Source organism: Telopea speciosissima, chromosome 4 (genome assembly GCF_018873765.1).
Source record: "Telopea speciosissima isolate NSW1024214 ecotype Mountain lineage chromosome 4, Tspe_v1, whole genome shotgun sequence".
In the NCBI taxonomy this organism is placed as follows: Eukaryota; Viridiplantae; Streptophyta; class Magnoliopsida; order Proteales; family Proteaceae; genus Telopea; species Telopea speciosissima.
Window position 1 is genome coordinate 18731562 of NC_057919.1, and position 26476 is coordinate 18758037.

A 26476-nucleotide genomic window follows, 5' to 3' on the forward strand; every position below is an offset into this window, starting at 1 on the left:
TGGCATGGCTTCCACCAAGAAGGAATCGATTGCAAGAATAAATTGTTATACAATGACAAAGCAACTCTTATCTTTCATTAGATACAGATAAAATAAAACTTGCTTATACATCTAAAATCAGTGTATTGCAATAAAGAGTATGTCCCAAACAGGCTTTCCATCATTAAGTCCTATAAAGAGAATACAATAACAGGACAATAACAACCCAATCCCCATAGATGGAAATGTCAAACTAAATTAGGCAACATAAAAAATCCACGAAATAGCGTTCTGTCAAGCTTTCCGGTGCCAGGTACTACAGAAAAAGCGTGCAACGATGATTACCGACTACGTACAAGGACCTTCAACATCAAAGATTTAAAACCCATATGAAGTTTTCCCCATCACCCTGATGAACTCATCAGCATTGATTTCACCATCACCTGCATATTTCATCATCGTATAAACCATTACATACAAGTGATCTACTATATGGTTGTGATACAGAGAAAGATTGCCACACAATAACAAAACTAGCATTCCAATCAAGGATCACAGGATTAGCATTGGAATCCAGCTTGTTCACAGCCGACATTCCATACCAATCCTTAAAATCATGATTCCAACTGATACAATTTGCTTATTCATTTATTTGTCTATTACAAGAGGCTGCAACTCAAGCTGATTGCAGTGATTTAGTCCAGAAATCATTGATTTTTATAAACACCCATGTTATCCTCCCAGATGACTTCATTATATGCTAACACAACATCCTTGAAGCTGACACAACTATCGTAGGGGCTCCCAAGCCATGAATAGTGCGGACACAAAATTCACATGCAGACAGCTTAGGGAAGATTCATGAGCAAAAGGGTGCAATTTCATGAATTCTTGATACAGCAACAATGGTGAGATAAAGCCTCAACGATGAACTAATGAAAAATGATACGTCCACTACTAATTTAATGTTTTGTTCCATCAAACTCATGTCACAAAGTAGTGCATCCATTCAAGACTGGTCTAATAAGTCCAAAATAGACGAGGTGGTCCAAAAGCCTGTTTAAACACTTTCAGGTAATTTTCATAAAATGCTTTTCACACATGAATAAAATTTCAACAAAGGTTGTCCAAGATTTCAGTAGAATACTTAATCGTTCATGGAGAGGGTGGGCCTTGGTGCAACGGTAAGGTTGCTCCATCGTGACCAAGAGGTCACAGGTTCGAGTCTGGAACCAGCCTCTCTGCAAAAGCAGGGGTAAGGCTGCAGACCCCGCAGTAGCGGGAGCCCTGTGCACTGGGTACGCCCTTTATTTAATCGTTCATGGAAAAGGGAATTGTCATCTTGAAATTTGAAATGGAAACAGGTCACATCAAATTAGTATCATGAGACAACACTTGTAAATGCCACGTGGCTTGAAGCGATACTGAAAGGCACTATGAATTGTGACAGAATACAACACTTCAGAATTTTGATCATGAACTGTAGAAATTATTCAAACCACTTATCTTCATGGGGCGCATTGTTATTTTTGAATAATAAGCATTAATTGTTGTCTCAGTGAGTCCACAAGGAGGTCTCGAGTTCGAGTCTCCTGGCTGGTACCTTACCCCCTCCCCAGGTCACCCCCCCCCCCCCCTATAGATAAATATATATATATATATATATATATATATATAATATATATATATATAAGCTCCCAATCCCCCCCCTCCAAAAACAAAAACCATGTCACAGGCAATCATCCTTAGCTTGACAGGTAAATGTAATTAGATCTTTACAATTCCGTAAAATAGCATGCAATTTTGATCTCAAGCACAACAGAAGAAATGCGTATAATACATCACTTATGCGGAAAAGGCTAACTTACGATCAAGGTCTGCTTCATCAATCATATTTTGAATCTCTCTGTCGCTAAACTTCTCACCCAAATCCTTTGCAATACGCTGAATATCACTAGCAGATATCTTTCCCTGAATACACATTAAATAAGAGTTAGTTATCAACAGGAAAGAACAAGCTGACTCGAGATAATGGATACTTCACATTATTATCTTGGTCAATTATGCGAAAAGCTTTCATGAGCTCCTCCTTGGTATCCCTTTCTCCAATCTTGGCATTCATCATGTGCACAAATTCATCAAAATCAATTGCACCACTGCCATCCTTGTCGACATCTGCAATCATTTGATTGATTTGCTGAACAACAGATGGTACTACCATTAGCCATGCAATCAAAGTGTACCAAAATAGAGAGGAAAACATCACGGTAAGATATGGAGATATGAAGAGATTAGCCATTAACAAGAAGAAACTTATGCAGATCTAGGCCTAAAATCTTATAGTTTTACTTTGTGTTAAAAAATGTAAACCAACGCATCTGTTAAGAATTTCTAGTGGTAGTATGAAGCTCCTTCCATTCCACATGTTAAGACGTTTTAAGTAATAATCAACACTAAAGCAGCCGAATATAATGCAATATGAAGACAAATAACTCTATATACATTATACAAACTGGAAATAATTCAGACCATGTTAATGCAACCTGAGCTCCCAAAACCCTACTTTTGTGGGATTGAGCTCCTCTCCAGGGAGCCCAGCACGCCCAGGGAGCATCCAGCGAGGAGCAAGTTAAATTTGTGTTGATAGTATTTTTGAGACATTGCCTGTCATTAATATCCTACAACTTCCAGAGGCTGAAACTGAAGGGGACAACCTAATCCCATCGAAAGTTTGTGACACTTGTGGAAGTACGGCATGGGACGAATTGATTTTCTTTGTGGCAAGTGCAACCAGGGAACAGAACACATTTCTTGCATGCACCAGAATTTTGTCGACACTCACGCCAGAAGTTTGGGCCCATGGTATTATAATGCCTCTAATTAACAAATACAAATCTAAAACGTTGATCTTAAGATCAAACTTTATCATACACATCTGATCTTGCCCATGCATTATTCCCTCCTTGTTTGAAAAAACTTGCCCTCGAGTTTTGTAGTACAGGAGGATCTCCGATGCATGATGAGCAATCATTCCTGGGACCCAATGAAACCAACGATCCAACAGTATGCAATCAGCGATGAAGAGCCTGTTGTTGAAGTCGCAATGTGGAAGCACAAATTTAACTGGTTCGATCAAAAGATTAACCAGTGTTTGTTCCTCCATGGGTGGTTCTTCAACGATAAATAGAGCCACTTCGTCTTCCATCATTGGTGGTTCATCTTCTTGCTTTTCCATCCATTGCGTAACGACTGAGATCAGTTTTTCAAAGGAAGATTTCAAATGATCGGATGCGACCAGCAATTGGTTCTTAAAATCCTTGCATTGTCTCTGAATCTCTTTGTGTAGAAACCAATTCAGTTTAGGGATTCTTTTAATTCCATTCCACAGGGCCTGCCTCACACTGCACCTCTACCGCCTCATTTTACACCACCACTGCCATATGGAGCTGGCTAACCTTTTGACAACACCCCCTATTGAGCTGAAAGAGAGGGGCCAAGTTGGATGTCCTCAATTTCTACGAGGATAACAATCCGGAACAATAGCTCGATTACACTCATAGCTTGGAGATATTCTTCCGATGGTATAGGTTGACTGAGGCCAGAGAGATTTTATTTGTTGAAGCTAAACTGAAGGGTACGACTCGAGTCTGGTGGGTCAAGTACCAACAGCAAAAATTGACTCGAGGTATTGGGTTGGTCAACACCTGGGCTGAACCGGAGATCCTTGCTTGTCTACTACAAATAGTGGATGTACCTCCGGTTCTGTTATTGCAACAGAGTAATATGACCGTTGAGGAGTATGTGGCGAAGTTTTACCACTTAGCCACTAGGTTTGATTTTTGAGTTAGACGAAGAGGTATTAGTTGTGCAGTTTCAGAATGGATTACACTATCATATTAATGCCGGATTGGCTTATAGTCGATTGCCTATGATGGATGACTCTGTACAAGTAGTGTATCAGGTAGAGGAGGACCTGAAATAGCTTGACAATCAAAAGAGCTTCCCAGACACCTCTAAGGGTGATAGTACAAGTAAGCATCCTTCTCAACCAGAGAAGCCATTAAGTAAGCCATAGGTCATCTGTTCTTCTATGGCATCTTCAAGGCCAAATCGCCTTTATACTCCACCTCCTGGGTGTGGTTCTAAAAGACCTCCTTCGAAGCCACAAGCTGAGATACTGTGCTTTACGTGCAAGGGGCATAGTATTTTCCCGCTCAATGTCCTAATCATTTGGTCGTCATTGTTGATAAGGACGCTCTCATGGAAACTGCTTCAGAAGAGAAATGGAAGAATGAAATAGTATATTTGGCGGCAGAACATGAGCCTAGTAAAGGCAGTGATAGCGACAGTGATGGAAAACAACAACAGACTTGCTACGTTCTTCGTCCTCTTTTGGCCGCACAAAATCTTTGAAGAGAGTGATTAGCGTCATAAGTGTCACAACAACATTTTCCAGTTCAAAGGTAAAAGTGCAACGACATTTTGTGCACTTTGGTGATTGACAATGGTAGTTGTACCATCACTTCTGAATATGCTGTTTGCAAGCTCGCGTTGAAGACAAAGCCACATCCCAATCCCTACAAGGTTGCTTGGGTGAACAAGCACTAATCTCAAAATCAATGATGGATGTTTGCTCACATATTCCATTGGTGGGTTGGTAGATATGGTCATGGAATAAAAACTCGACTGAAACCTGTCGAAACTACCGAGTTAACTCGGTTTCCTAGGTTTCTGAGATGAGTTGAAGGGAGATTTTATAAAATCCTTGGATTCGATCGGGTTTCGATGGTTTCGACTAGTTTCGACCATATTTCGGTGGTTTCGACACATATGCCCATCAAAACTAGGAGAAACTTGGCTCGAAACTAGGACAGACAAGTATTTATGCCAGAAACCAGGACAGACACTCAGTTATGTCTAATATCAATTAAGTAAATGATTTTGTATTTGTATTTCATTTACTTAAGATATTATTCATAAATAAGCAAATACCCCCCTATTTGAATCCAATAAAAATAGTTAAAAAATCAAATTTCAAAAAGGAAAAAAAAGTCCCCCCAGTTCAAGAACAAAAACTGGATTTTCGACGGTATGTGCAATTTTCAACTTTCTAATGCTGGGGTTTTTCTCAAATCTAAAAATTTCATAAATCCTAATATGGTAAAACATTGCTAAAAACCAAAAGTGCGGTAAAATATTCATTTGTTTTGATTTCCAAAAAAATATTTTCATTCAAAGCGATTTTGACAACATTTGCACACACCAAATTAAGTTTGACCGGTAGATAACTCCTTCAATATAAATCAGATTTAAGCAACCTTGGACTTATTGGAAAGCTATCAAAACAAAGCTTTCTAACAAATCCAAGATTACTTAAATCTCATTTATATTGAAGAAGTTATGTTCCGGTCAAACCTTATTTGATACCATGTCCAAGAACAATATACAGTATCAAACTTGGATCAAAACCACAAGTAATATTTTTAATGTTCTCTATGTGAAACTAATGCATGGATTTAGTATAAAATGTCAAAAATAGGCAGCACAACAAGAATCAGGGCAAAAAAACAACTTCTGGGCCTCGAAACCAAGGTTCGAGTTAGCTTGGAGAAAGTCCCAAGTTTCGACTAAGATATGGTCGAAACCAAGACGAACTCGTTTTCTGGCTGGTCAAAACCTAGTCGAAACCCGAGTTTTAGAACCTTGGATACGATACAGTGTGACATTCTACCTTCGAAGGTTTGTCACATTCTTCTTGGGCAACCGTTGCTATTCGACAAAAAGGTGCAGTACTGTAGGTATAAAAATACCTATTCTTTTAAGCGCGGTGGCCTAGAAATGAAGCTTCTTCCTGTGATGGATCTCCCAACCATTAAGCTCAAGCAAACAGTGGGATCGATCCTTCTCAGCAAGTTGACCCAGATGGTATCCTTAGCACTCATCGAAACTCGACGGAGTCAAGTTCTTTGCGGAGGGGAAGAATTGATGTAGTTGCATGTGCATGGCTAGACCAGTATGACCCAAACTGGAAACCAAACTGAGTGGAACCAGAACTAAACGAGGCTTTTGCTCCAATAAGGGTTCGTTTTTGTTATTCTTGTAATTTGAATTATTTTTATTTTGGGATTGGATACGTAGGAGAATTTGTTTCAGTTTTCCCTTCTTTGAGTCAACTTCAGTCTTGAAAAGCCAATATATGTAACAGATTGATGAAGATTGAACACAGTTGAATATCGAATGAAATTTAGAATTTTCCTCACGTTCTCCCAGTGTGAGTTGCTTGCGTGTTCTGCTCGTCGGAATCGGTTGACGATTACTACCTGCCTTCTGTTGATCTCTTTCCCCATCTCAGGTGCAATTTTTCTTCTCATTTTTTTCTTCTTCTTGATTCCTTATTCTTCTTTCTTTCTTTCTTTCATTATTCTATTTACCTCTATACTCGATACTGTTAACATCACTAGGCTGAAAAAGAGTACATCGATCTCCTTCATATTCAGTCCTCTCTAATAGAAATTCTGGGGTTAGAATCACTACTCTAGGGCAACCTAAACTCCTGCTGTGAGATTAAAATCTGCAAATAGGGTTTAATCTCTCTCTTCCGCCAGACCATGAATCAAAAAAATTCTACTCGATCTCAGGCTGCTGGGCCGGGTGTTTGTCAAATCGAATCTAGAGGTCTGAGGGTTGGAAATCTTACCCTCAAATCTCACCATCACCGAACTCTTCCTGAGAGAGATCTCCTCATCTGAAACCAAATCTCTCTTTTGCCTTCACTGTTATTTATCGAGAAGAAGAAGAATCAAACTTCTTCTATTTACAATTAAGGCCATACTTTGGTAATTGTTAAAATGCCTTTCTTTCTTGAAATTGATTCTGTTTATTCCCACTCTTATTCAAATTTCCAGAAAAGCCATTCTCTTCTAAATTTATTTACCGATTGGTCCTTGTGCCTATTTGCTTTAGCCAATGGGATTCTTAACATTATTTTGAGTTTATTTCAGCTTGGTGGGGCCATAGCGACACAAAAGGGATCCGGCTCCTCTCCAGGGAGCTCAGCGCCCAGGGAGTGCCTAGGGGGCATCCAAGGGTTGGGCTGTGCCGCACACATCTCGGACCTCTCGGCGCACGCCTAGGGATGTGTGTGGCACACTAATCACCTCCATTCAAAGCCATACTTCTAACTAGTCCAAAGTTATGCATGTCTTTCCTCAACATTTCTCCTAGTGCCGTTTTAGGCCCCCGAGCTCTTTTAGCAACTCCAATCTGAATCATATCACTCCTCCTTATCGGTGCATTCAATGGTTTATGTTGCACATGTCAATGCCACCTCAAGCAACTTGCTCTCAACTTATCATGCATCGGAGCTACTCCTAAAATAGTAATTTGTTCATTCCTTCTTTTATCTTTTCTAGTTTTACCATTTGTTCATCTCAACATCCTTACTTTTATCTTTTCTAGCTTCAGCCAAGATGAAGATGCATCACAATAGGTCAGAGACAATATTCCAAGAACTTTGACTAGAGGTCCAAAAAGAGAAAGAAAAGCAGGGAAGTTTAAGAGAAACATAATTAAGAACTGAAGATTCTTGAACTTCGTATGAAATCGCCTCCTTTTTTTTTTTGTGAATGCAAAAAGTAAAAAACTTTGGAATCTGAATAACAGAACTCATAAGCAAAAATAAATTTGTTGCTATGAGGCCTACAAAACACCAATGTGTTCACAGAGGAATGCCAATCAATTAGTAAATATCAATCAAGTCTGCAAAAGACACTGGCATCCTAAGGATCCGAAACTTCAGCAAGGATCTGCACAATACTATAGCAGACACACAGAAACTAACTGAGCAGAAACTAATACCTCATCTGTCATCTCAAATCCCAAGGATCTGCACAGAAGTCATTTCAGTGTCAATTTTTGCATGACTGATAATTAACAGTTTAGGCATGTTTGATGAAAGCATTACTACCTCATTGCAACATTCAACTCTTTGGCGTCAATGGTACCTAGCAGGTTAAAAACAATAAATTAATTCAAACAAAGAAAAGAAAAGAAAAGAAAAGAAAACATATGCACATGCATGTGCACACTTATAAGATAATACACGATGTTGACCTGAGCCATCAGTATCAAATAGCTCAAATGCTTCCTTTATCTCTTGCCTCTTCTGTTGAGTTAAACCATGATGGCGCCCTTTAGGTTTCTCCCTCCTAGATTGCCCCCTGTAAAGGCTTGCCTGACAAAGAAATGTGCAAAAGTTCATAGGAGAAACTTCTATTCACCAAAGAATGTCTCTCAAAGTTGACAATACTTATCTTTATAGATATTTTGAAACAGTATTTGGTCAGAAAACAAGTAAAAGAAATTAACTATATACAAAAGAGAGATTTTAGAAACATATATACGCATAAAACTAGTACAAGTAGCCCTATTTTTGTAATTTCCAAATTCAACCTGGGGACCTACTCCCTGTGACCTGATTGAAATTATCACATGATTTCAATTCATAACCTCCCTTGCATATCCTCATTTGGAGTAATATCCCTATTAAACCCAGACAAAAGATACTCCCTCTGTCCTAGAGACTGTCCTGATTGGGAAAAAACATATTTTAAGGAGGTGGTTGTTGATGCATTAGTCACCAACTAATTTCAAACCTTGTTTCCAAGATCACCCCTATTAGTTTGGTCTATGTAACATAGGGAAACAATCATGACAAGTGCATAAAATAGATGCGTGGATGAACAAATAGGGGAGTTATGGGAAATCCAACAGAGCAGCATATGTTAGTGATGCAGATTTATCACCAATCTGGGCTTCTTTTATTAGGAATAAGTCTAGGGTTGGGTTACATAAATGTTGGGCCTTTGATCTCATGGGTTTCTAATGTAATAGGCCACTTTTATGGGCCTAAAATATGGGTAAATAGGTTGCATACGGGATTAGCTCCCATACTTAGTTTTATTTTCATACTTAGCTTTTTATTTGGTGTTTTAAATTGAACCGGTTCAACCAATGGTTCAATTTAAGTGATTTTATTAGTTTTTGTTTTAGTTGTTTAGTTGGGCTGGATTAGGACTTTATTTTGAGTCTATTTCAATTTCCTAATCAGTTTAAGTTAGCTAATAGGTTAAAGATTGGGTTAGGCCATTCCTTTTTAGTGTCTAAGTCTATTTTTGAATCTTCTATATAAGTTTGTGAGGGAGGCCAGCATTGAATACGAATTTGATTAATAAAAATTAGCTTTATGCTTGCTGCCTTTGTTGCTGCCTTTGCTCCATCGTGAGTGTGCCTTGTGAGTAATATCAAGGTTGAAGGGATTGGTGGATCTTCAATCGACTCCTTGCATCGTGAAGATCGGGAGACCCCACTGTTCATCTTCAAAGCTGCTACCATTGAAGACCTGCAACAAGTAAGAAATTCTGCAACTATTCTTCTTCCTTCTAGAAGGTCACATACAAGGTGATTTTTGAGATCTACCAAACCAGCCATCCGATTGAACTCAGATTTTCACCATACCTCTATTAACCCTAATTTGGGAAGTGATTCAAATTTGACCTAATTCCTGTGGCCTGATTTGAATATATTCTCATATTTCCCATTCTGCCCCTACCTCCATTAAAACACAGTTTCAGACCTTCAACCATACTCGATTCTGATTTCATGCTCAGAATAAGTAGTTGATTTCATGACATGATAATTCTGAAATTAGTAACCAAATCATATCTCTAAACCCTAGAATCCCCTTCTCCTACCTCCATTAGGAATTGTCTCAAATAACCTTATCTTGCTGCCCAACTCACCTAACCTACTTCCATTCATTCAAACATCATAAAACCTATACCATTAGACTTCCCTACACCTGCCCATCATTACTATATAAGACAACTCTAACCTAAACCTAACTTTAACCCTAATTTTGACCTAAAACTCAAGTTTCACCCATTCGGATGACCTGTTCATATTAGATCCTGGTTGAACTGGCTCCTAGTAGGTCTCCTACCTATCTAGGACTACATTAAAGTGGTATCAAAGCCATGGATGAGCATGGCCAGCCCATTACCTCTGTCTCCATCGACTCTTTGAACAAAATTCTGGAGAAGCTTCAACAGTTTCATGCTGGTCAAAGGGCTATAAGTGAAACATTGCAGCGAATTGAGCAACACCAAACTATTCCAGTAAGGAACAACAACATTCCCCTAGAAAAGGACAAATATCAAGTCAATTCGGTAGCACAAAGAGCCCCAAGAACAGATCAATACAAAGAAGACAGCGATTACAGGGATCGACGTAGGCATGATAGAGATCATAGTGAAGATAGGAACAGAGGATACAAAGATTACAGGAGACGCCATAGACCTCCAGAGGCATATGAGTTGAGAGACTATGATGGCCGACCAGATCCATAGGTATTTTGTGATTGGTTAGCTGCTTTAGATGATTATTTTAATTGGTATGATTTGCCTGAGCATAGGAAAATGAGACTAGCACATACCAAGCTAGTGGGACCAGCACATAATTGGTGGAGAACCCAGATGGATTATCCTGACTACCGTGGTAGAGAACCTGTTACATGGGCAGAGATGAAAGAAGATCTGAGTAAGAAATATTTCCCACGGACGTTCAGAGCTCTACAACAAGGTAATTTAAATTCCCATTGACAACATCACCATCAAAAGGCCTTCAAATCTGAAGACAACTTGAAGCCTCCATCAATGAGATTCCGTTTGCAAGTTGAAGAGTGTTGGAAATCTGACATCACCAGTGTTAAATCAGTGGTTGAATACAAATGTACATTGCCAACAGAAATTGAGAGAGCACAAGTTGAAGACAAAGCTGAAGTGATCACAGTGAATTGTGATGAAAAGAAAGAGACAATGCCTGGAGCTTCAAAGATGGAAAGTCAACATGCAGAAGATTCTACTGAAGAGGTCTACCTTGAAGAAGTCAAAGTAGACAAAGCTGAAACAGCAGAATATGAAGAGGTGGTTGAGAATATTCCACAGGAGATCAATGATATTTAAGATGTTATTCTTGAAGAGGTGGAGCATGTATCTCAAGTATTAGATGAGAAGGTTGCTAACACTGAAGACTCTATGGATAGGGCATTCACAGTTGGTGTTGATTCAAAGGTAGAGCACATAGAGTTTGTTATGCCACCACGGTTCTTCGAAGAGAAAGCTCCACGCCTTGAAGACTATATTCCTAATGTTCCTGCTTTACCGGAATTCTGTTTGGGGATGGTTAAAGCTGCTGATCACATGTTGATTCCCCCTCATCACTACAAAATTCGAGGACAAATTTTTTCAAGCTGGGGAGAGTTTATGTAGATTTATCACCAAACTGGGCTTCTTTTATTAGGAATAAGTCTAGGGTTGGGTTACATAAATGTTGGGCCTTTGATCTCATGGGTTTCTAATGTAATAGGCCACTTTTATGGGCCTAAAATATGGGTAAATAGGTTGCATACGGGATTAGCTCCCATACTTAGTTTTATTTTCATACTTAGCTTTTTATTTGGTGTTTTAAATTGAACCGGTTCAACCAATGGTTCAATTTAAGTGATTTTATTAGTTTTTGTTTTAGTTGTTTAGTTGGGCTGGATTAGGACTCTTTTTTGAGTCTATTTCAGTTTCCTAGTCAGTTTAAGTTAGCTAATAGGTTAAAGATTGGGTTAGGCCATTCCTTTTTAGTGTCTAAGTCTATTTTTGAGTCTTCTATATAAGTTTGTAAGGGAGACCAGCATTTTTTTATTTTTTATTTTTTAACCCGAACTTCTCTGGGACCCGGGTCAGCCCCTAGATTTTATTAAGCCAACAAAGAATAACGAATACAGGGGGGGACGTCCCGCCTTACCCCAACCCAAAGCTATACAGCTTACAAGAACATGCCATGTCCTAAGCTCTAAGGACCGGCAAGCCCTCTCTATCCTCCCTCACTATACATCGAAAGCCGCCTAGCGGCAAGTTATCCGGCTGAAAGGTAATGGAGCATTGCGAAGCACAAGCTTGCTTGGCCAGCCAGTCAGCGGCCCTATTGCTCTCCCTGAAAGCAAATGTCACCGTCGCCCTAGTCGCTGCAATCAGCTGGAGGATCTCATCAAACCAGTACCACCCCTGCCACAGGTTACACTTCTTATGGTTTATCTGTGTAACAGTGGTCTCTGAGTTCGAGTAAACAAGCACATCTACGTATCCCCGATCGTGGCATAAGCGGAGGCCATCCCTCATAGCCCTCAGCTCTGCAATAGCAATAGTACACATCCCATAGCTGTTAGAAAAAGCTGCCAGCACTTCTCCCTCAATATTCCGGATGACTCCCCCTCCTCCCCCGACCCCTGGATTGCCCCGACAGGCTCCATCAACATTTAGCTTGACAGCAACAGAAGGGGGGCACCAAAAAACAGGGATAGGCCGAGAGGCCTTGGCCGGCGGAACCATTAACTCGAACCACTGCTGAATCAGCCCATCCCTTGCAGATCCACGTTTGCCCACTTGTGAGGGGATTGGGAGCTCTTTCACCCACCTTCTAACACGATCAATGATAGTGGTAACAGTACGCCTAGTCTCCCCATGCCTCCTGTTGTTTCTTTCTTTCCATAGCTCCCACACAATCAAAGCCGGCAAGAGCCCCACAATGTAATCACTGATGCACCTGTAGCTCGCCAACCCATGCCATAGCGCTAGCCGACCCCTAACATCCTGCCCTGGGTGAGGCACCAAGTCAAAAAGGCGAGAGAAGAACCTCCACACCTTAGCCGCTGTAACACCACCTATTAGGCAGTGATCAGTAGTTTCCCTTTGGGGGGAGCCACAGTAGTAACAACGAGAGGCCAAGGGAATCCCAACTGACATTAAGGTAACATCCGTAGGTATCTTGCCGTTCAACAGCTGCCAAGAGAAGAAAGCCACCTTGGTTGGGAGCGAGGGGTTCCATATCCACTTTGCATAGGCAGCAACTGACCCCACTGTCCTGATCTCATTCCAGACCGATTTGGTCGAAAAGCGACCATCACTAGCCAGTGCTCACACTAGAACATCTAGCCTGTCTGAGATGTGAACATTACCTTGGACGATAGCCTGCCGGATGGCCTCATCATCAATGTGATCCAAGATGTCTTGTCTCCAAGAGCCATCCCCCTCAACAGCATCTTTCACCCGCAGGTCAACATCCACCAGAAGGGCATTGTCCACTGCATCAATCAAAGGACCCGCCCCCAGACCAGTTATCCAGCCAAAAAGAGACATTCCCACAGCCAACCAGCCACCGAGATCTCTCCAAGATCATTCCCCTAAACGCCAGCGCATTCCTCCAAGACCTAGAAGTCACACCCCATGAGGGTCAACCAGCACTACATGGAGGCCCTTGAAGAACTTGGCCTTGAAAAAACTGCTCCATAAAGAATGCTCCGTTAGAACACGCCAGAGACCCTTAAGCCAACATTGAATACGAATTTGATTAATAAAAATTAGCTTTATGCTTGCTGCCTTTGTTACTGCCTTTGCTCTATCGTGAGTGTGCCTTGTGAGTAATATCAAGGTTGAAGGGATTGGTGGATCTCCAATCGACTCCTTGCATCGTGAAGATCGGGAGGGCTGCTACTTATCTCCTTGCATCGTGAAGATCGGGAGACCCCATTGTTCATCTTCAAAGCTGCTACCATTGAAGACTTGCAACAAGTAAGAAATTTTGCAACTATTCTTCTTCCTTCTAGAAGGTCACATACAAGGTGATTTTTGAGATCTACCAAACCAGCCATCCGATTGAACTCAGATTTTCACCATACCTCTATTAACCCTAATTTGGGAAGTGATTCAAATTTGACCTAATTCCTGTGGCCTGATTTGAATATATTCTCATATTTCCCATTCTACCCCTACCTCCATTAAAACACAGTTTCAGACCTTCAACCATACTCGATTCTGATTTCATGCTCAGAATAAGTAGTTGATTTCATGACATGATAATTCTGAAATTAGTAACCAAATCATATCTCTAAACCCTAGAATCCCCTTCTCCTACCTCCATTAGGAATTGTCTCAAATAACCTTATCTTGCTGCCCAACTCACCTAACCTACTTCCATTCACTCAAACATCATAAAACCTATACCATTAGACTACCCTACACCTGCCCCATCATTACTATATAAGACAACTCTAACCTAAACCTAACTTTAACCCTAATTTTGACCTAAAACTCAAGTTTCACCCATTCGGATGACCTGTTCAGATTAGATCCTGGTTGAACTGGCTCCTAGTAGGTCTCCTACCTATCTAGGACTACATTAGTTAGTTTCATAGAACAGTGAAAAACCTCAAACAGGACTAAGTTTGTGGGACAGAAGGTGCAATAGTGGATTGTCATGTTCACTTCTCATTCTTTTATCTAATAAAAGTATTTCAAAGAGACCATTAAGCAATTCTTCAAAGTCTCAATTACAGAATGTAGGACATCATAGTTGTCACGGCGGTTAGGCGACCCAAGGCGGTGGAGAGGGCCAAAGTTCAAGGCGACACCAACTAGGCAAACAAGGCGTCCGCCTAGGCGACCACGGCGCCCAAGTAGACCAAGGCCCCTGGACGCCTAGACGACGCCTTCACAACTAGGGGTAGACATCATTAATTGTTCTGAAATAGGATCCCAGTAGCCAACCCACTTGGTTCGTAGAGGCTTAGTTGAGATGGGGTTCAGACATCATCAATTGTTCTTGGGAAAACAAAAAAGTTCACAAGTCGAAAACCTAATATATTTCCTATGTACAATTTTAATCCCTTTTTCTCTCCATTTCCTTTCCTTCCTAGATGCTGATCACTTCCAAGTTCCAACACAAGAATATGAAAAGAGATATACAAAAGAGGGAAAAAGGAAGCATGGAGATGTAGGGGCAGTAACAAAGAGAGTATTCCTATTTCAAATCACAAGAAAATTTCGGTTCAGTAATAGTTACATTCCCCCACCCTCTCCCCCTCCCCCTCCCCCATGTTAGAGTTCATGTTGTAAGGGGTATTTTTGTCACTGGCTTATTATAAGTCATGTTAAGTTGTAATTTTATATTTTGTTTTTTTTTACCTTTTACCTCCCCAGGGAGGCCTATGTAATGTCAAGAAGTTATTCATGAAGCAAATAGTTGAGAGGAGTCCACTCTCCCTCAACCACGATTTCTCCCAACTCTTCTTCTTCTCCTTCCCCTAATTGTTAATCCTTGTTCCCTTGTTAGAATCGATCCACACCTAGTTTCTAACTTGGTATCCAAGCTGGTTTGAGAGTCGACCAAGCTCATTTGTTCTCTTCACCTCTCTTTGGAACCCTAGAAAGGTAGAGGGTTCCAATAGAGGCCATACCATGTAAAATATTTCACATAGCATATTCATTGGAGTTAATGGAAGGAGTTTAAGGGCTGTAGGAGTTGATTGAAGCCCTATAGGGTAAAACCAGAGCTACCGCCAGCTTCTCTTCTCTTGGTTTCGATTCTGCCTCATTCCACCTTTGTCTGCAATGAGACCAAGCTCATTTAAATCGCCTAAGAGTACTTTTTTAAGCCCTCCAAGGGCTCAGTTGGTAAGGAGAGATGGTTGGAGAGAATAGCTCTCTTCTTTGCTGCTGTACAGGTACCGCCAGGTGCTACTTTTCTTCTCTGTTTGAAGTTTTTTTGAATGTGGTGTGTTGAATAGCTGCTGTGAGTTGAAGAGTTACACTATTTGAATATCTTTGGTTGTTATGGAATGAAGTTAAGGTGCAAGAAGTGTATTTGAGTTGGTTATCATCAAGAAACTATTGTTTGTTTACTTGCTGGTGATGTGTTTGGTTGTTGGTTTTCTTTCTTTCTTTGGGTAAAGTATATTTCCCACTTGTTCAAGATATTTCAATGATTTGTTAAGTGTTTGCAAAGATCCATGTTGCAAACCCCATTTAGCTGAGATTCTCCTGTCGTGCTAGGTTGGGCTTCTTCCCTCTTACTATCTTTCATCTAGCATATTGCATCTTTCATTTGGCATTCCCCATTTTACATTTCTCTCTTTAAGAACTCAGTTTTCATTGTAATTGGATCCATGTAGCCGACCCCATTAAGTTGGGATAAGGCTAAGTTTGTTGTTGTTGTTAAGTGTTTGCACATCATGTTTGGGTCTAGATCTGACGTCAGCAGACCCTTGGAAGCTTTGGCTAGTGGTTTGGATGGTGCTCACCCCAGTATGACTCCGTTTAATAATCCCAACACCCAAATAGCTATTGTGAAGTTGGATAATACCAACTATTTAAATTGGTCTCACTCAGTAAAGTTGTCTTTGCAAAGTATGGGGAAGCTAGGATACATAACTGGATCTATCAAGTATCAAGGCACCTGAGTGACTGATCCAACATATCTGAAATGAGAGATTGAGAACTCCACTGTCATGACCTGGTTGATTTTCTCTATGAAACCTGAGATAGGTAGGATATTTATGAGAAAGAAAATTCCAAAGGAAATTTGGGACAATGTCTCCAAGACTTTTGACCGAGTGGGTGACTCAGCAAAGGTCTATCAAATTCCTCAAAAGGTCATTACTATGAAACAAGGTAACCGAAGCATCTCTGAATAATACAACATTGTAATTGGTCTCTGGGAGGAGTATGACCACTATAGGGGTCTCCATTTGTCCAACCCTAAGGATGAAGCAAAGGTGTATAGGACACTTGAGAAAGAACATGTCCTTATTTTACTTGGTGGGCTTAATCCAAAATTTGAGCCGATCTTATTGCAAATCTTGGGGAGGTCGCCTCTTCCGTCCCTAGATGAAGTTTGTAGCTAGTTACAGAGTGAGGAGACTAGAAGAGTATCCATGGACACTGCACCATCCCTAGAGAGATTTGCTCTTAGTTCTAATTCTCACAAAGATTGGTGAGGTGGGGGTGAGGCCAAGGACCACCCCGCAGAGATAATAAGGAAAAAATTAAATGTGATCATTGTGGGAAGTTGGAACACACTAAAGATAGATGTTGGGCACTTCATGGCCAACCTCCTGGTATGCATGGTGGATTTACTGGTACTCGTGGTGGTAGGAGAGGGGATCCTAGATCCCACATTGTGACAGCTGAGACAGAGTCACCTGGACTACAGGCTGATCCTGACTCCCTTTCTAGAGAGGATATTGCAGCACTACACAAGATGATGTCTAGACTGGGCCACTCTTCTATTACTTCTGTAGAGTCAGATTGATGTAGTCATGTAGATTCTGGCCAGAAGAGGAAGAAGCAGCTTCTCCATCAAAGCAGGTCCTTTTTTGCCAGAACTGGACCAACTCGAGCCAGCCCAGCAGGGCTTCTAGAAGCTGCCCAAAGATGCTCCACGATTTTGACAGCTTCTCCTTTGACCAGTCAACTAGGATTGGTGCACTTTAGTTCCTATTTTTGCAGCCTTTAGTAGTTACTATATTTACTAGTTTCTAATTTGTTCCTTGCATGTTGGCTGAACTATAAAGCCTAGTTTCTATTTCCATTAGGTTTCTCTTTTTAGAAGTTGCTATTTCTTTTAGAAGTTCCTATTTCTTAAGTTTCTAATTTGTAAGCTGACCTATTCCATTAAATAGGAAGCCCCTCCTATAATATAAACAGATTTTGGAGAATAGAATTTTCAAGCCATGTTGTCATCGGTTATGGGAGAAATTCCATGTTTCAACAGTTGGGATAGCTGTGGGTGAGAGAACCAGGCTGAGAGAGCCATTCCCCCCCCCCCCCTCTTTCTCTTCTCTATCTTCTCTTCCATTGCAATCGATCCCCTGTTGTGTTGCTGCTACCCTGTGATCAATACAAGTACTGTGAAGACTCACTGGAAGGCTGCAATTAATCCGCAGATCCAAACAAGGCTGCTGTTACTGTTGCTGATCAACATAAGGGGATTTTCATACCTTGCGGATTCAATTCTGCCCCAAGTTCCTGCTGCAACATCAAGGCTGCATGTCTCCCACATTCATCCATTGAAATCTGCTGGGTTTTGGAGCATAGAACCACACCATCAACCACTCCATTCGATCCCCACTTCCACCCCATCTCATTGGCTAGAATCCTCCATTTTCACAAACCTTCTATTATCATTCCCCCTTCAAAACTTCACTTCTGTCCATCAAAATTACACCAAACTTGCTGCAGATCACCTACTCCACAAGGCCTGCACTCGATCCTCATTGGAGCCCAAACAAAGTGCTGGTTTGTGAGATAACTCTTACCCTTCTATTTTGGTGTTGCTGCCATATCTTCCAATTCAATCATCAGAATCAAGTGAGACTTTCGCTTCTACTCCTTACAAGCACCAATTGACCTGAGTTTGGTTCCCTTCAAATGGCTGGTTTGGTTTTTATCCACTGATTTCTACTTTCTAATTTTGTGATCTGTTGATAATTGGTGATTTGGTCATCCTACTCTGTCCCTGTTTGAAGGGTTTGCTGAATACCCTGGGGCCTACACTCGACCTTGCTATCACCCCTACCGAGTGGCTGAATTTTGGATTACAACCCAAGTTTTACATGAGTTTCGGCCCTTGTTATCCCCAGCTGTTGGGGTTAATTTTGATCGACTGCTGTGAACTATTGTGGGTTATTTGGGACTAAATTAACCCTAATTTAATCTTACATTACAGATCCTTCAGCCTCAGCCTTGCAAGCCTCTACTTCTGTACCTTCCACTGCTCCTTGGGTCATTGACTCTGCTGCCACCGATCACATGACTGGTATGTCTCAGTGTTATGATTCCTATTCTATTTGCTCTGGTAGGGATAAGGTTAGAATTGCCGATGGTTCCATTTCATTGGGAAAATATCATTCCCCTCCCCTCTAAGTTTCCTTAATATCAACCCAGTACCCAAGTTTTGGAAAATATCATCCCCCTCCCCTACTTTATAAAGTTACTATCAACCGTGCCCTAAGTGATTAACGCTGTTAAAAAAACAAATAAAAGACGAAATCACCCCCTCTTCTTCTACTTCTTCCTCCTCCTCTGCGAACAAGAGAAGAATTATCCAAATATACGCTTCATCGTGAAAATCGTCATCTATCCGCCAAGATCGTTCTTTTTTACCCGGAAGTTTGGTTGATGGATCAGTGAGGCAAGTTAATCTGGAAACAGATCATAAGAAAATCCACAGCTATCCGACTCTAATCAATGGATTTTGTCCTGCAAAATTTCCGAATTACAAAAATTTGACATATTTAGATTTTCAGAAGTTTAATGGGGTCAAGTTCACTGGATTACTCCTTTTCGGATCGACCGGGTTTGATTAATTTATATGCTGAAGAGGAATCAACTTTTATTAAGAAAATGCTGGAAGCTGAGGTGTGTTCTTCTCGGGTTCTGTCACCTTTTCGTGAGGAAAGTGGTGATGAGGAGCTCTCTGTTCTTCCTCGTTTTGATGTTGCAGGTGTGAGGAAGAAGAAGAAGATACAGAAACTAAAAAAGGGGTTTTGATTTGGGGTGAAAAATGATGAAGGGTGGTAATAATGATATCCAATTCCTCAGATTTCTGGACTTTGGTTGATGGACATAAATTGTAAGGAAGTTGTTTCGTTTGAAAAGGATGCCGATTTTTTATGTTCGTCCGAATTAAGAAGCAAAAGATGACATCATATTGTGGCTGTAACCTGGAATCACAAAGCTTAAACTCAGTTGACTACTTATTGATCAGTTTTGAATCTGGAAAAGACATTAAAGTTTCAATGCAATTTTTGGAATCCATGAACAAAAATAGTCTTATCCGAACTAATTACCTCCTTCTATTAGATTCTGTTTCCGTGAAATCAACCGTGGATTCCACCGTCCAGAATTGAACTCGGAAGAAAAAAAATAGTCTTTTAAGCGCTAATCGATCTTCTCATCAGTCAACACTGAAGTAATTGTAGAAATCTGAAATCTGCCACTATTTCTACTCTTCTGTAGCCCCACATTTCAAAAAAATTTACAGATTACATTCGATTATCATTAAAAAGAATAGCTGATCTTTGAACTCTACAAAAAACATGTGAGATCAATATAAACTCAATCGGAGCAAATAACAGTATCAATAACCTAAACATAAGAAATCGTGAAGGCAGTTGAATTCTGGAAGAAGAAGAAGAAGAAGATGGTGAGGGAAGGAGATCTGGACGGCGATGGAGCTCTCAACGAGACGGAGTTCTGCATCTTGATGGTCAGGCTCAGCCCCGGGATGATGGAAGACGCCGAGGCGTGGCTTGAGAAGGCCCTCCATCCGGAGCTGCAACGATCTGCTTAGTTAGTTTCACCTTCAGCTTCAGAGGAAGAAGAAGAAGAACGGGGGTTTTGATTTTTAGGGATTTTGGGATTGGAGAGGGTAAAAATGGAATTAAAAAAGATTAAGGGTAATCTGGGGTTTAAAAAAATTGGACATGTCCACGTCATCAATTAATGACTTTTTTAACGGTTAGGGTACGGTTGATAGTAACTTTCCAAAGTAGGGGAGGGGGATGATATTTTCAAAAACTTGGGTACTGGGTTGATATTAAGGAAACATAGAGGGGAGGGGGATGATATTTTCCCTTTCCTTTATTTCTGGTAAGGATAATGTACGAGTTACTTCTTCTATCTCTCTTGATTTTATTCTTTGTCCCTATTTTGCCACTAACCTATTACCTGTAAGTCATCTAACCAAATCCTTAAGTTGTTGTGTCACCTTATTTCCTTCCTATTGTCTTTTTAGGATTTGGTTACGAAGAGGATTATTGGCAGTGGACGTGAGGAGAAAGGACTCTATCTTCTTGAGTCTCGAACACCTATTTTGCCTACTGCTCAGTCCTATGTTTGTGGCCAGAGTGACAGTAGTACTAAGGATTCCGTGATGCTTTGGCATCAACGTTTAGGCCACCCATTTTTGTTGTTATGAGAAAACAATTACCCCATTTGTTTACTTCTTTTTTCTTCTTCTTATGTTTTTCAATGTGAACCATGTATTTTTGCTAAACATTGTCGTTCATTTTATCCATATCATGGTAATAGATCTATTGTTCCTTTCAATATTGTATATTTTGATGTTTGGAGACCTGCTCCCACTACCTCTTTGTCTGGATATCGGTATTTTGTTACCTTTGTTGATGACTATTCCCGGTCCACTTGGACTTTTTTGATGAAACAGAAAAGTGATCTCTATGATGCTTTCAAAAATTTCTACCAGTTGATTTGTACTCAATTTGGTACTCGCATTCAAATAGTTTGTTCTGATACGGGGGGAGAGTATATGTATGGGGGACTCCAACAGTTTTTTCTTGACAATGGCATCATCCATCAAGTTGTTTGTGTTGACAACCCCAACAAAATGGGATGGCTGAGAGGAAAAATCGTCATTTGTTGGAGGTCACTAAGAATCTCCTCTTTGGCATGCATGTCCCTAAGACCTTTTGGCCTGATGCCCTTCTTGCTACTGCCTTCCTAATCAATCGGATGCCAACTCAACTCCTTGGCTCTAAATCCCCCCTAGAAATCCTTTCACCTCAAGCTCCTGCTTTTTCCCTTCCTCCTCTACTAAAGGGTATAAATGCTACCACCCTTCCTCCCGAAGATGATTTCTCTCCAAAGATGTTGTCACCTTCTTTGAGTCTATTCATTCTTCTCTCCTCATTAGCATCCTCTTCAAGGGGAGATTAATGGAAGTGAACAAGTTGTTGATGTCATCCCCTTTCTTTCTCCTTTGCCTATCTCCCCATTCTTGCTTGATATTGGGAAACACAAGGAAGTGGATGTTGTTGATTGATACCAAGTGTTGATGCTAGCAATGAAAAAGAGTTAGTTGTGTACAACAGAGATGAATGCTTAAAGGGAAAGAGAAAGAAGACATGCCAAGAGTCCTCTTTGGATCTACATCTTGAGCTCCACTTTCCTCAGTCAGGTAACACTTTTTCTCCTTCCTCTGAGTTAGATCTTCCCATTGCTATCGAAAGGGGAAGAGAGCTTGTACTAATCCCATAGCCAAGTTTGTTTCCTATGACGCTATTTCTCCTACAGGTCTTGCCTTTTCTACTGCTCTTGCCTCTTCTTCCATTCCCAAAAATGTCATTGAGGCTATATCGGACCCAAAGTGGAAGGAGGTCATGTCTGAAGAAATGATGGCTCTTGAGAAGACTGGTACTTGGACACTTGTAGATCTTCCCGGGGGAGAGTTCCAGTTGGATGCAGGTGGGTATATACAACTAAATATCGATCAGATGGTACTGTGGAAAGATATAAGGCTTGGTTGGTGGCCAAAAGGTACAGTCAGGTATATGGTATTGACTACCAACAAACATTTGCTCATGTTGCCAAGCACAACTCCATCAGAGTTCTCCTATCAGTGGCAGCCACTAAAGACTAGCCGTTGTATCAATTAGATGTAAAGAATGCCTTTCTCCATGGTGACTAGAAGAAGAAGTGTATATGCAGCCTCCACCTGGTTTTAAGTTTCCATCAACAGAAGGGAAAGTGTGCCTTCTAAAAAAGACACTTTACGGCCTCAATCAGTCTCCTAAGGCTTGGTTTGAGCGATTTAGACAAGCCATTATAAGGAATGGGTATCCCAGAGTTAGGCTGACCACACCTTGTTTATCCGGCGAGGAAATGGTACGATCACAGCTCTCATCGTTTATGTTGATGACATTGCAGTGATTGGGAATGATAATGCCGAGATAAGTAGATTAAAATCTTACCTAGCCCAACAGTTTGAGATTAAAGATCTTGGACTTTTGAAGTATTTCTTGAGAATTGAAGTATCAAGATCAAAGAAGGGAATCAATATTTGCCAGAGAAAGTTTGTACTGGATCTATTGAAAGAAACAGAAATGTTGGGGTGTAAACCATTAAACTCCCCAATTGATCAAAATCACAAGCTTAGTGAAGATTGTGGCTCTCCTCTTATAGATGCAGGAAAGTACCACTCTCTCCTTAACTCGGCCAAACATCACTTATGCAGTTGGAATGGTGAACCAGTTCATGCATGCTCCCAACAATGGACATTTGGATGTTGTTTTATCGCATCATCAGATACTTGAAATCTTCTCCAGGAAAAGGCCTTCTATATGCTAGGCATAATCATTTGAGGATAGAGGGCTACACTGATGCCGATTGGGTTGTTTCAGTGTCTGCCAGACGATCCACATCTGGTTACTATACCTTTGTGAGTAGTAATTTAGTTACATGGAGGAGTAAGAAACAACAATTGTAGCTAGATCCAACGCAGAGGCAGAATTTAGAGTCATGGCTCATGGAGTGTGTGAACTCATATGGCTGAGGCGGTTGATTCAAGAGTTGGGTTTGACTTTGAGGGACCTATGCGGCTCTATTGTGATAACAAGGCCGTTATAAGTATTGCTCATAATCTCATGTAACATAACCAAACGAGCACATTGAAGTTGATAGGCACTTCATCAAAGAAAAGTTGGATTCTGGTTACATTTGTAACCCCTTTGTGAAGATAGGTGATCAAGTGGCAGATATATTCAACAAAAGTCTCATCTCCTACCAGTTCAATACCCTCTTGTGCAAGCTGAGAATGCATGACATTTATTCTCCAACTTGAGGGGGAGTGTTAAAGTTTATGTTGTAAGGGGTATTTTTGTCACTGGCTTATTATAAGTCATGTTAAGTTGTAATTTTCTATTTTGTTCTTTTTACCTTTTACCTCCCCAGGGAGACCTATGTAATTTCAAGAAGTTCTTAATGAAGAAATAGTTGAGCGGAGTCCATTCTCCCTCAACCACGATTTCTCCCAACTCTTCTTCTTCCTCCTCCTTCTCCTTCCCCTAACTATTAATCCTTGTTCCCTTGTTAGAATCGATCCACACCTAATTTCTGACTCTTCCCCCCCCCCCCCCCGTCCCCAAAAAAAAAATTACAATAGCAGTATAACTGCCAGGTCCAAGAGAAACCAGTAAGTCGCAAGTTGGTAAACAGGAGTTTAGACAAATCTCAAAAGGAAATAACAAATAAGGTTGTCTCATATCACATTTTTATAAAGGAAGTAGGAGTTGGATATGAGGGATAAATTAGCTTTAAGAGGGCTAGAAAGTAAAGCTATAAATGGCCAAGTAGACTTAGGGTTGTTGGGTGAAGCGACAATGGAGAATTTTGACAGATAGACATGGCTGGAGATTTTATTATAGGTTACATGAACCTCAGGTCCACAGGTGGACTTGGAATGGAGTTTATGCTAGAGAAATGGAGGATTAGTAAGTTCCAAAGGACTAATTAGATGGAGAAAGAATATAAGAATACAGCCAAGGTTAGATGGGTGAATATATGGAAATGAATAAAAGATATGAGAGAATTAAGGCCATAACAGAAATAATGTACTTAAAAGAAAAGTACAAAGAGAGAAGATGTTTTTTAGTTGATTACCCAGATAGAGAGGAAAAAGGAGCAGGACCTCATTAAAATTCCAAACACAAAAAATGTGAACTCTTTATAAACATCTCTAAATTGAGACTTGCATACCTGATGCTACACGAGATGTTTACTACTGGTAAACCAACTCAAGATAACAGAGGACAGAAGCAAAGATGTATGCATTGAAGATCACTGTTACAATACCCCCGCAATCTTCTGCCTTTTACTGATAACAATCTTGCCTTTTATAGGCTAAAGCACGGACTTAATAGATAGACTAACCACAAACAAAGGACATTTTAGTGCTCCTACTCCCAACAACCCTTTTACTTTTAGACAAACTAAAGCATCTTATGAATACCAGAAATTTAAACAGACTTAAGGAATCGATATGAATACCATTCTAATCTGGACAACCAAGGGACACCATTATATAACATATGCCCCATGAAGGAAGGTAACAGGTGAGCTACATAGTAGACTACTAAGATCCTAACAAGCAAGCTAGAAGCTAACATTGGACATCAACAGCTGATTCGCTATATGAAATCTCCCTCATGTCAAATAACTTGACCATTTGTTACTTTGATTCCATATATACTATTATTCATTTTTTTTTAAATCAGAGGTGTCCCTTGACTCTGTTACTCATTCTTTTAAATCAAAGTGTGTCCCTCCAATCTCCTCGGAGTTGAATTGACCCTTCCACTGATATATCACCCCCATTATTTCCTTGATAGCCCTTCTATTACAACTCTTTCTTTCCTTCATCTTCTGCCAATCTGAACTTTAAAAAATTAAGGGAAAAAAAAAAACCAATTCCTAAAGCCAGCTCAAATTACACAATCAATGTCATAGCATCATGACCCATCATTCATGATGTAATCACGGCAATCTCAAAAGAATGTGTATCTATCACTGGCATAACAAAGCAACTTGAACCAACTCCCATCTTGCACTGGTAATAGCAATGAATGTAGCCAATGAATTGGGAATAATATATCTGCAAAGTTATCATTCATACCGGGGGGTTGCAAATGCAAATCAAACAAGGGTCGTATTTCCACTAAAGCATTAGTCATAGCAAAATTCCATAGATGTGTGGGAAAGAATTGACCAAATCCAGATCATTATCCCCTGCAATTCCCTGCCGGTCCAGTTCCCCTGGTGCCCCTAACAAGGGGGGCGGTAATGACCATTCCATCCCTGCCCGAACACTCTGCCTGGGTGGGGTCCACCCCCCTCTTATTACAGGCACTAGGAATTGGACCGGGCAGGGAATTGCAGGAGATAATTTTCCGACCAAATCCTGTGCTGATTAAAGAGAATAATAATGTTTCTCCACTACAAACAACATTCTCTAGCTTATTTTGCAATAGGACATAACTCGGAGCAAAGAAACATTATGGCTTGGTAAGACGTATCCAAGCCGCAAATATTGCCCAAGTTATGTCCAACTCACATACATTGAAACCTTTATAACTAAGGGGAAAAAACAAAAATCAGATGAATGAGGGGGTTGGCACTTGGCAACTTCCAACTCTGTAGAAATATTTCAAAAGCTTACTCCAGTTTTCCTCTTTTACTTCTCCATTTATTAAATCAAATCCAATCCATAATTTGCCCATTCCTACAGATAAGTGACCGTAGTCCATCTCCATCCTCTCGTCAACAACCCCCCCCCCCCCACCAGGCCCTTGAATTCTATCATTTTTTTAATGAGAAAATTGAGTTCTATCAGTTGTTGAAATAGTCTCTCCTGCTTTCCCGCTCCTTACAAATGTCCGACAATTTTATTCTTCTAGGGTTTACTCGATACTAAGGTACCAACTTGAAAAACAATGTCAACCGAGCACCTCCAACAGGAGATCCCAAAGAATACTTGATTGTATCTCCAAGCAAATTCCCGTTTCACAAAAAAGAAACATGTTACATACTAAATTTACGCCATGAAGCTTAACACAGATTACAAAACTTAACAGATTCGTAACCTAAACGAATGATCGGAAGAGAGAGGGAGATCAGGGTCAAAATCGATTCGCATCAAGAAAAAACTAGAAAGGAGAGATTAGGTACAAAATCAATTCAGATCAAGAAAGCTAAAATGAGGGGGGGGGGGGGGGAAGTTGAATATATTAGACGCACCATCGTTTCCGGTGGAGGAGTCG

General features: G+C 40.5%; 1 protein-coding gene and 2 long non-coding RNA genes across 3 annotated transcripts; all 3 read right to left on the minus strand.

The window, feature by feature from the left end:
* LOC122659972 (caltractin-like) lies at positions 1 to 26476 on the minus strand. Its single transcript, XM_043855138.1, has 7 exons — positions 26454 to 26476; positions 8092 to 8212; positions 7946 to 7982; positions 7837 to 7864; positions 2024 to 2176; positions 1848 to 1950; positions 1 to 422 (listed from the first exon to the last, which is right to left on the minus strand). The coding sequence occupies exons 1-7, from the start codon at positions 26454 to 26456 to the stop codon at positions 358 to 360; spliced, it is 510 nt and encodes a 169-aa protein (XP_043711073.1). The 5' UTR covers positions 26457 to 26476; the 3' UTR covers positions 1 to 357.
* On the minus strand, positions 16816 to 25277 carry LOC122659975. The gene is made up of 3 exons (XR_006332592.1): positions 24670 to 25277; positions 18031 to 18034; positions 16816 to 16826 (listed from the first exon to the last, which is right to left on the minus strand). It is a non-coding gene; the product is annotated as an uncharacterized LOC122659975 (long non-coding RNA).
* LOC122659974 lies at positions 19482 to 19868 on the minus strand. The gene is made up of 2 exons (XR_006332591.1): positions 19712 to 19868; positions 19482 to 19585 (listed from the first exon to the last, which is right to left on the minus strand). It is a non-coding gene; the product is annotated as an uncharacterized LOC122659974 (long non-coding RNA).

Coding starts and splice junctions, on each gene's coding strand:
- LOC122659972 (XM_043855138.1), bottom strand. Junction 7,865..7,945: donor GAGTTGAATGTTGCAATGAG/GTAGTAATGCTT, acceptor ACTTCTGTGCAG/ATCCTTGGGATTTGAGATGA. Junction 2,177..7,836: donor GATTTGAGATGACAGATGAG/GTATTAGTTTCT, acceptor TCTGTTGTTCAG/CAAATCAATCAAATGATTGC.